Raw genomic sequence first — 11,210 nt, forward strand, 5'->3', positions numbered from 1 at the left:
TGCAAACTAAGGCCAGAGAAAAGAACTACCAGCCCTCACTTCTTATCTAGTAATATTTGTTCTGAGAAGAAAATCCCATGGGGACAGCCTGGTCATACCTTATGTATTACTATTAGATATTTTCTCTTGATATAGGTTTCATTTTGTTCTCTACACTAGCCTCAAATGCCTGGGTTATCTTCCTTCTTTAGTCTTTCAGGTATCTAAGACAGTACCTGGGTGTTCCCGTGCCTGGCTCTGAACAATAGTGGATAAACACAAAAAGTGAAGATCGGGCGGATAATTTTAGAAGACCCAAGATTTCTGCTACTTATATTTTTGAGACTACTGAATATAAAACCAATTTGTTTTGAACATAAAATACATGTAGGCATGGTGGTGTAGGCCTATAATTCCAGCTATGTGGGAGATCAAGTTAGAGGAGACTAAGTTTAAGAGTTGCATAGGATGCAGAGTCTGGGAAACTTAGTGGGGTCAGGTCTCAAAATAAAAGTAAGAAGAAGGCAGGGTCATAGCTCAGCGAGAACGCTCACTCATATTAGTCCCTAGGATCAATTCTCAGTTCCTCAGAAGATACAAATACCCAAGCATAACTGTACATTAATACCAGAATCATGACCAATGTCACTTCCCTTCCTTTGTTTTTGACATTAAAAAAGACAAACTACCAACTTTAGTGTAGTATCCTGAAATGGGAACTGACTCCTGCTCACACCGCTGGGCACAGCCGTCCTCCTGAGGGCAACCCAAGATGCTTATTTAAAAAGCTATGGAATATTTAGTGTTTCTGAATTTTAAATGCAGGACAAATTAACATTAAGAGTCCTTGACTATACTTCCATTTTCTAATCCTATTAAAAATATATACCATCACCATCACACCCCAAAATAGACACTGTTTATCTAGTTCTCATAGATTAGCAAATGCCAAGCTAGCATCAGAAGCACACTCTGGGGTTGGTGTTAAAGTTTTTCTTTTCTAAAATTCTTTGCTCTCTACCCCTTTCCTGTGTTAGGGAGCTAGACTTTCACACTTCTGTCATCTGAAAAAGGATGATACCGAAGTTCAGAGGTTCACAGAGGAATTAAATTCTGGAACTTTAACTTCAAACGCTTAAGTCTGACCTTTGACAGTGAGTTTGCAAGCGTATTAAAGAGAAGCATTGGGCTTTTCTGATCACAAAGTAGACAACAACCTGGGCCAGAAAAGGACAGTTTAAGGGTTCCCCATTTTTGGAATCATATTTTCCACACTGGATCTGGAGCAGGGTGGCCTGGGGACCATTGGACAATTGTTGCAGAGCCTGGCTTGACATTTGGAGCAGCAGAGTAGAAATGGCCACAAGGGCTGAGCATCAACATGACTGCAAAAGTTCTCTAGGGCCACAGCTGTCTCAGGAACAATGAAATGACAGCTTTGATCCCCAAAGGGCTAAGGATGTAGGCAAAGGAGACTGGGTGTGATGGTGTCTGTGACAGGCTAGTGATTATTCAGAGGTGTTTATGGTAGAAGATCAGGTTGATTCTTGCATATCTCAGGGGCTTTTGTGGTTGCACATGATGAGAGCCAATCAGACCTCTGTCTCTGTGGACCTTGTATCCTGGCATCACAGAGATTCATGAGCTCAGCTTGAATCCCAGTAGAAGGGAAATGGATGAGACATTTAAGTGGTTTCTGTCTCTTGGAAAGGTGGGAAGCTTGTAATAGCAACAACCTTTGCACAGAGAAAGGTTTGCATGAATAAAGATTATTATTCATTTGGGAGTGTGAGCTGACATTCCCAGTTCATGCATAGCATAAGGCTTCAGTTTCCCCACTTGAAAGGTACTGAAACAGTTCCTGTCTCAAAGATTGTCAGGAGGATTAAATGAGGCAAAATACAAACTTAAACTAGTATTTTATATTTAGTAACTATGGTTAAAAAGATCAACTCATTCTTGCCATTTTAAATTTGGAGGTATATTTAATTTTTATATATTACTTTTCTAAGAAGAAACTTAAAATACTTTCCTTTACAAAATTAAAATGTTTTATATATCATGTAAAGGGAGGCTCCATCCAATTTAAATTTTATGAACAAAAGATTTGTTTGAAGGCGAATTCACATATGATCATTATCTAATGAATAACAGCACGGACATTGTTCTTCCACCGAGGTAAAAGCAGAATATGGGAAGCTTCTGTATTTGGACACGTGTCCATCAAGGGTCCATGTGCTAATAGAGCCTTAGTCCTTAGCCCCTGCCATTACCAAGGGGCAACAGAACTCTTTTTTTTTGTTTTTTGAGACAGGGTTTCTCTGTGTAGCTCTCGCTGTCCTGGCACTCACTTTGTAGACCAGGCTGGCCTCGAACTCAGAAATCCGCCTGCCTCTGCCTTCCGAGTGCTGGGATTAAAGGCGTGCGCCACCACGCCCGGCGCAACAGAACTCTTAAGAACTTGGACTGATTGGGAATTTTAGGCCACTTAGAATGGTCCTTGAAGGGGACCCTAGTCCCTTTGGGCTCTTGGCCACGAACAGTTTTCTGGCCACATGCTCCTGTCATGGCATTCTACCTTACTGTAGGCTAAAAGCAATAAGGGAAAAGTGGTCATGAACTGAAACTTCCCAAGCTCTGGTCCCAAATGAGTCATTTTCTGTTAACAGGCTGACTGACTATCTAAAGTGTGTGTTAGTGATGAGAAGGAACCACACAAGCCAAACAGTTGGGATGGGATTCTGACGAAACGGTGTTATTAGGGGACTGCGTAATCTTTCTGCATTTTCATTTTCTTTATTTATAGAATGGATATATTCCAGTATATCTAATTACAGCAAGGATGAAATAAAAGGAGTCATACGAAGGACTTATATTGTGTCTGGCACACATAAGTACTCAGACATAGAAGAAAATTTAGTTATATCTCTTATTAGATAAAATCAAATACTGCCAAGAAAGTAAGAAGAATCATAAGAAAGCTATTCAAATATGGGCTTTCCAGTGCACAGGGATGCTGCCAAATAGAGTGTGTTATATTAACAATTGATGTGTAGAGGGAGGCACAAAGGAGAAGCAGGTAAGGTAAAGTCTGCAAAGGGCTTGCTGTGGTTCAAGTGTTCACCTTCTCCCAAAGCACCCAAAGGCTTGGTCCCAATAGTGCTGCTAATGAGATTTTTATGTGGTGGAGCCTAGCAGGAAGTCTAGAGATCCTTGGGCATGTAGCCTGGGAGAGGACTGTCATCCCTTACTTTTTATCTTTTACTTTCTGGACATGAAGTGAATAGCTCTACCCTGCTATGGGCTTCTACTTGGACCATCAGTCATGGATCAGAACCCACAGGCTGGGCTGGGCCCAACTGGTATATGAGCCATTTGTGAGCCAAAGTAAACCTCTCTTATTAATGAATTTTCTTAGGATCTGGTTATAGGGCCAGGAAGCTGACACACAACTGCAATAGAAATTCCATAAGCAACCATCCCTGTCTTTGTGGGGAGCTTCCCCGGGGAAGCACAGTGCAGTTTTCTCTCTGCTATCAAAGCTGACTTCTGCTTACTGATAACTTGTTATTTCACTTTTGTGTGTTTGCTTGTGAGCAGGAAGGCAGGGAATCCACAACTGAACTCACAAAGATCTGTGGTACTGCATACTAATTTTTGTTTGCATGTGCCCAGTAATGCTATGCTACTAACCTTTCTGACTGGGGACAGCTGTCTATCCAGGGCCCAGACAGTTCTCAGAAAGAACAAAGAACACAGCTGTGAGAAAGGCTCATGATCATCTAATAAGGAAAAAATATATTTTGTCCAATTACATGTGGAACAACCAGATTGGAGCCAAAGTAGCTCACCTATTTGGTCCACGGACACAGGAGACAACTTTCTCTGCCTGAAACATCCAAGCCTAGATACAGGGAGACCAAAGACATTCAATGATCACTCCTACTGTATGGAGTTCTTTGAAGTTATCCAAGGTTAGCCTGTTCAGCTTGCTTTTCCTTTCCAATGGAGGTCTCACCAAAGACTCCGTCTGTCCCCTAACCACCTTGATGTCTTTCCTGGGTGCTCTATGTGGGCACCTCTGCCTCTTCTGTTTATGAGTATAAGGAATATTTTTCTCTATTCCTATCTTGTGCCTTCCTCATTGCTGTGTATTACTATCCATCCCACAAAACAAAATAGAGTATCCAGAAAAACCTGTTTTTCATGTATAGGGCAACTCTGTATGAAGGGAACTTATCTTCAGGGAGTTTATGCCATGTGCAGTAAGGTATAAGGTTGAGTCACTGGAAATAGTGTCTAGAATCCAGATTGTGTTCATCTAGACTGGGACTCAGTTCTATAGAAGGAGTACCTTTTTCCGTTTTGTGTCCCCTGCCTTGACTGCTGTAAGGAATTCCTGCACTCTGGTGGCTTGAAACAATAGAAATGTCTTATGTCATGGTTTTAGAGGCCAGCATCTAAACTCAAGGTGTCAGCAGGGTCACTCACTCTGCCTGGGCTCTAGATCTTCTCTTGCCCCTTTGGGCTGTTGCTTATTTCTTTTGCCTCTTTCTGCCCATGGCTACCACACCTCTGTAGTCATTCTCTCTTTCTCGCAAGGGCACTCTCAGAGAAGAAATGGGATGAAACCTCTTCCAATATATTTGGAATGGTGTACAGAAGTGAGACAGTATCCAACAAAGTGGTGTGTCCTCCAGGAACCTAAGAATGTGACCTTATTCAGAAGCAGAGTCTCTGGAAAGACAATAAAGACAAGGATCAAGGCCATGCTCAGATTTAATCATTAGGATGGACCACAAAGCCAATGAGATCCTAGGTCTCGTACTTGTTAGGCAACAGCTATCATTGAGTTTCAACCCCAGCTTTCACTCAGGCATTTGATGCTATTTTAACTTTACACATTTACTACTGAGTTGGCACTCGGTTCGAATGAACATAATGTGGTTTCTGCATGAGAACCATCAACATTTTGTAACCAAATTCCCTTGGTGTTTACCCAGGCTTGTCCTCCCAAATGTCTGATTGTTCTGTCTCAACAAATGAAAGGTTTCTCTGCTTTGCAACCAACACACCAAATTCCTGCTGATGACTTTGGAGTTTTGCTTGGCTTGTACTCAGAATGTGTTTATGAAAAGTCTCAGGATAGATGAAAACTATATTAGTGACACATGGCAAAAAGAACAGGAACTATATGGGAACTATGTTAATATGCGAACTTGGAGAAGTACGTTTTTTTATCTAAATAATTACACATGTCTAATTGTAATCAGTCATTAATAATACAATTAGGCAATAATTGTCTAATCTATCTAAGTGAATTACAAATGTAATCTCTGCATTCCTTAAGTTTTTAGAAAGATGGGATTCTTTCCCATCCTTAACCCCAACTGAAAGGTTATAATTTTTTTTTTTAAGCCAAGCAGTAGTAGCTCATACCTTTAATCCCAGCACTTGGGAGGCAGAGGCAGGCGGATTTCTGAGTTTGAGGCCAGCCTGGTCTACAGAGTGAGTTCCAGGACAGCCAGGGATACACAGAGAAACCTTTTCTCGAAAAACAAAACAAAACAAAGCAAAACAAAACAAAACAATTTTTTTTTTGGCTTGAATCATGCCCATGAAAATGTTCAATGGTTTAATAGTGCTTTAATGATTTTGTATCAGGTGTTTTGTTCTTGAGACTTGGTTACTGTATTTGTTACTCTTCTTTTTTGTTGGGATGAAATTCCTGATAAAATAGTTTAAGGAAGGGAGAGTGCATTTTATCTCACAGTTAGGGGAATGAATCATGGCTTGGGAGTCATGGCAGAAGATGAAGGGTGCTGGTCACCTTGCATCTAACAGTGAGAATGCAGACAAAGATGAATGCGGGGGCTTAGCTTGCTTTCTCCATTTTATTCAGTTTGGGACCCCAGTCCGTGTTATGATATCCACACAGTTGGGGAGGTGGCTCGTCCTACCTTAGTTAATTCAGTCTAGAAACTGTCTCACAGAAGTGCCTAGAAACTGCCCTTTTTGGTAATACTAAATTCTTTCAAGTTGACAATCAAGGTTAACCACTGCAAATCTATCTCTTGTAAGCTTGACACACAAATATATCACTTTAAAGCCACTTTTGTTTTCTGTACATATAAGCTCATGACCATCTATTAATGAAAAAAAATATCTAGCACAATTACAAAAGTCCCCCATATTTTTTAAACAGTTCCAACACAGTACAAAAGTCCAAAATTCCAAAAAGTCTTGTCTAAGACTCAAAGACAATCACTTAACTATGACCTCCTATTATAAAAATGGATAACAATGCCCACCTTTAATATACAGTGGTATAGACTAAACATTTCCATTCCAACAGGAAAGAATGGGGACACAGAAAGAGAAGGGCAAACCAAACCAGACCAAAACCCAGGAGAGAAAACGTCAAATCCTGCAGCCTACTGTTCGGCAACCAGGACTTTTGACCAAATCACCTGGGCTCCACAGGGGTTTATTAGCCCTGTTTCTCCAGCTCTGCCAGCTGCAGCACATATTCTTTCTTGTGCTGCCTCTGCTCTCTGCCTGCAGCTTTTCTTGGTGGCGTCTCCAATATCCTGGAGTCTCCAAATGCAATGTAGGCTTTACCTTTCCAGCTTCCTGCGACTCTTTTTCAGAGTCCCTTCCTTACAGGGACTCTAACCCTAGCACATGTTGGATGGCTGGATCCACTTTTAAGGAGCTTGCGGCAAGCCTACACGACTCCCTCACTCTTGCATCTTTCATGCTTATAAAATCAGTACCACACAGATGGCTGTTGCCAAGTTCTGCTGCCAGCTCCAGGTGTAGTCTGGCTCCCTTCAACTAGAGCCGTAGCCATGGCTGTGTGCTGCTGGCTCTGAGGCAATTCTTCTTCAGGGGATTACTTTGGAGCAAAGGACCAAGCATTCTTAGTTTATTCTCTCGCCTTCCAAATTAATTTGTGTTTTACAAGTTGGAGGCTTTACTGGGTAGGATCTTGTCCAGGGCACATTTCCTATTGTTCCATTGCAGAACACGATGTTTATCTTTTATGGTGCTAATCAATTTACATACTAAAGTGAGTGCATCTGCTACACTTTGTCCATAGCCTCAACTGTGCTGCTGTGTCTTCTCTCTTTCCCTGTAGATCTGAGCAAGGGAGTGAGGAGTAGTCATGCCACAGCCAGATCTGATCCTTTGCTCACCAAATGGGGTTCATTAGAACTCCTAGTCTTTTATCACCTCACTCTGCAGATGATGATAAAGTTCTGCTGTCCTTCCTGAATGTTCCAGACCACTCTGCCATGGACAGACAGACAGCAGCCCATACCCAGACATCTTAGAGGTTTGATTAGAGTTAAGTTCGGGACGCAGGCAGAATGAAGTCAGAATCTCTTTCAAAACGACTTCTAGCCTTGTCCTTTCAAAAACTTCAGGAGCTGGGTCTCCAATGTTCGTCTTTCCCTTGGCATTCTGACCATCAGAATGGCCCCTTAAGCTCTGCTCACTGTGGCCCAGGATGTCCTAATCCTGCACCTGCAGACTGTCCCACATTCCTCCGACAAAACAGTTTTAAAAACCTGTAAACCATGGCCATGTTAATCACAGCAAAGTTGCCACTCCCTGGCACCTATTTTCTGTATTAGTTACTATAAAAAATTATGTGTGTGTGTGTGGGCCAAGAAAGAAAAGCAGATTTTCTGTAGCTGGAAATACAGGCAGTTTTTAGCCTCTGGTGTAGGTGCTAGGCTTAAACTCTGGTCCTCTGGGAGAGCAGCAAGTGCACTTAATTGCTAAGCCAATCTCTCCAGAGCCTGTATTAGTTACCTTTAACGTTCATTGCTATGGCAAAATGTCTAACACAAGTGATTAAAGAAGGAAGAGTTTCTTTTGGCCCACAATTTGAGGGTACAGTCCAAACGTGGTGTAGCAGGAGTCTGAGCAGCTGGTCGTATTGTAATTATGTTTAGGGGAGAGATCATCCTGTGCACACAGCTCACTCCCCCACCCCTTTTATTTCCGAGACAGGTTTCTCTGTATAGCCCTGGCTGTCTCACTCTGTAGTCCAGGCTGGTCTCGAATTTAGACACACAAAGGTGCTTTACACATTTAGGATACGTGATCTCACCCCAGTTAACCCCATCTAGAAACCCCCTCACAGCTGTCCCCAGAGGTTTGTCTCCCAGATGATTCTGGATCCTGTCGAGGGGACAGTTTTACTCAGCCATTAAAATTACAGACTGTACTGAATCCCAGCTCACAAAGACCTGTCTGCCTCTGCTTCCTGCATGCTGGGGTTTTGAGTTAAGTTTTACCTTGAATTTTTCTTAAGGAAAAACGTTCTCTCCCACTAAAAAAAAAGATGTTTTATTTGACGATATACTTTTAACTGCCAATGATCATTTTAAAAGTTATCTGTATAGTCATCTCATTTAGATATTTTATTTTATACAGTTGGAAATATATGGCTTCTTCAAATATGCATGAAGTTTGTATATTTTGAAAAGGCCAAATTTCTGGTTTAATTTAACTAGCATTAGCAAGAATTTACATATGGATGTCTTAAAAAATGAGCAGCCCTGGGAGCATAAATTATCCAGATACTCAAAAAAGAAGAAAAAGGAAAAAAAAAAAAAACCCAAACAGCCCACAGCTGGCCAAGGAAATGAGAACAACAGGAGTCAGAAATAACTCAAGTTCAGAGTTTTTATCACCTGACTCTACAGATGGTGATGAAATTCTGCTGCTCTTCCTGAGCCGTCCAGGCTGCTCTAGCCTGGACAGACAACACCACCACATACTTGGACATCTTAGAGGTTTAAGTTTCTTAGTGAGCTCCAGACCAGCCTGGGCTTTACAGTGGACCTTACTTCAAAACAACAAACAGACAAAACCAAACCGAGTAGATCCTGAGGCAAATCAACTGTGTGCCAACACGAGCACTGAATTCCAGTCTTGGTCTGGTTAGAGCAGCCAGGCCCTGCTGCCTGGGGCTCAGCCCCTCACTCACCGCAGTGGTCCTCATCAGCTCGGTTCCCGCAGTCGTCCACACCATTGCAGTGAAGCAGCTGAGGCAGGCACCTGCTGATGTTCCCACAGGGGAAGGAGCCAAGGGGACAACTGACATCCTGTGCACTTCCGAGAGTGACTGGGGGCAGAGGGAGAGAAATACGACAGTTGGAAAGGGTAATGTAGCATCCAAAGTAGGCCCCATCAACGCTCCCACACATTTGTCCCTGGTCTGGTTAGTGTAGAAACATGGCATCGCTATCACCAGGGCCCATAGATGCTTTCCAGTGCCTCTGTCTCAATAGGGAGCTCTTAGCAAGTTCTTTTCCTAGGATTCTCTTACCAACTCCTATTTCTTTGTCCACTGTCCTCATCCTTCTGCGAGAGCCAAAGTGGTGAGAATTGAACCTGTGACCTACTTTATGCTGGACAAGTCGTCAGTCTATCACTAGACTTTGTTTCCAGCTCCCAACTGTGGGAAGGTTTTCTTAGCTTCCCTTTTAATGAACGCATGTTCATTTAACTCCAGTTCTATTCCTCTCTTCTATAGAAACCTTTCAGTTGGTTCTTTTGTTTGTTTTTGTTTTGTGTGATGGTTTGTATATGCTCAGCCCAGAGAGTAAGTAGCACTATTAGAAGGTGTGGCCCTGTTGGAGTAGGTGTGTCACTGTGGGTGTGGGCTTTAAGAACCTTATCCTAGCTGTCTGGATGCCAGTATTCTGCTAGCAGCCTTCAGATAAAGATGTAGAACTCACAGCTCCTCCTATACCATGCCTGCTTGAATGCTGCCATATTCCTGCCTTGATGATAATGGATTGAACCTCTGAACCTGTCAGCCAGCCCCAGTTAAATGTTGTCCTTATAAGAGTTGCTTTGATCATGATGTCTGTTCACAGCAGTAAAACCCTAAGACATTTTGTTTTTTTTAAATCAAGAATTTACTGTGTCTTTCCCATGGCCTCAGAATCAAGGCTGCTCTGGTTTGAGGGCATTGGGAAGCAAGTGCCACCCGCTCATTTGTGTATCGGATGTTCCTAAGTGTGAGACCCTGGCAAGACTGTGCAGGGCATTGGCTAACTCCCAGCTGCCGTCCTGGCAAGGGCTGTTCTCCATTGTAAGGACACAACTGAACAAGTCAATAAGTGATTCCCAACTGAGAGGCGCACCAAGAAATGAAACCTGAGCTCTCATGGCATAACTGCTGGGATCTGTAAGGTGGGCTTTTGAGAACCGGGTCTGACTAAACGGAGGGGAAAATAAAGAGGAGAACCTGGGCAGCAGGAGGAGGTAGGGGCGTGGGGGAAGATGAGCAGGGGTGTGTGTGGAGGTGAGCATATTTAGGCTGAGGATCAGATAACTTAACAGGTCCTGCGGAGCACAGTGAGCACATGTGTGGCCTAAGCTGAGGCTGGGGAGACAGACAAGGGAGAAGACGTTGGTCTTTGTTCAAAATGCAAGAGAAACGTAAGGTGGACCTGGGCCCTTCAAGCTAGGGAGGGCTTGCGCTTTCCTAACATTGCTTTTGGCCACTGGAGTACGGTCATAGATCTCAAAGGGTGAGAGTGGGCTCTCAGCCACCTCTGAGGAGTCTGTGGTGATCCAACTGAAAGATGGTGGAGTTACAGGGTGGAGTCACAGTTCACACACACAGGTAGAAGAGATAGCGGAAGTAGCTGGAACAGCCAGGGGCCAGGCGGCACTGTTACTCAGTCTCCTGGGATATGATGGGCTGCGAGGAGAATGGGTGCCACATTCATTCCCTCTCGGTTCCATCCTTCACCTGAGCCTCTCGATGTGCGGCTTTCTTACTCAGCATCAGATCCACTCCCCACCGTACCACCTTTTAGAGACCCACAGACCCCATCCCCCATTTCCAGTGGTACTTCCTAGTCTCATTCCTTCTGCACTTCCTGGGAACCCTGGCCTGTCGTTTTGGAATTCCTGCCTCAGATTATACTGCCTTGCTTCTCAGTGAGATTCTACTCTTTTTTTTTTTAAATTTCATTTTATATTTATTTATTTATTTATTATTGGGCATTTATTTCATTTACATTTCCAATGCTATCCCAAAAGTCCCCCACACCCTCCCACACCCACTCCCCTACTCCCCCACTCCCACCTCTTGGCCCTAGCGTTCCCCTGTACTGAGGCATATAAAGTCTGCACGACCAATGGGTCTCTCTTTCCACTGATGGCTGACCAGGCCATCTTCTGATACATATGCAGCT

The 11,210-nt window shown here is 43.2% G+C and overlaps 1 protein-coding gene across 2 annotated transcripts in view; it reads right to left on the bottom strand.

The window, feature by feature from the left end:
* Rxfp1 (relaxin family peptide receptor 1) overlaps positions 1-11,210 on the bottom strand; it is a 388,551-nt gene that overhangs the window by 53,901 nt on the left and 323,440 nt on the right. For both annotated transcript variants that reach the window (XM_029475590.1, XM_021158615.2), the window contains exon 2: positions 8,984-9,121. In XM_029475590.1, coding sequence (XP_029331450.1) covers positions 8,984-9,121 — 138 coding nt within the window. The remainder of the gene's footprint in view (positions 1-8,983; positions 9,122-11,210) is intronic.

Source organism: Mus caroli, chromosome 3 (assembly GCF_900094665.2).
Source record: "Mus caroli chromosome 3, CAROLI_EIJ_v1.1, whole genome shotgun sequence".
Classification (NCBI taxonomy): domain Eukaryota; kingdom Metazoa; phylum Chordata; class Mammalia; order Rodentia; family Muridae; genus Mus; species Mus caroli.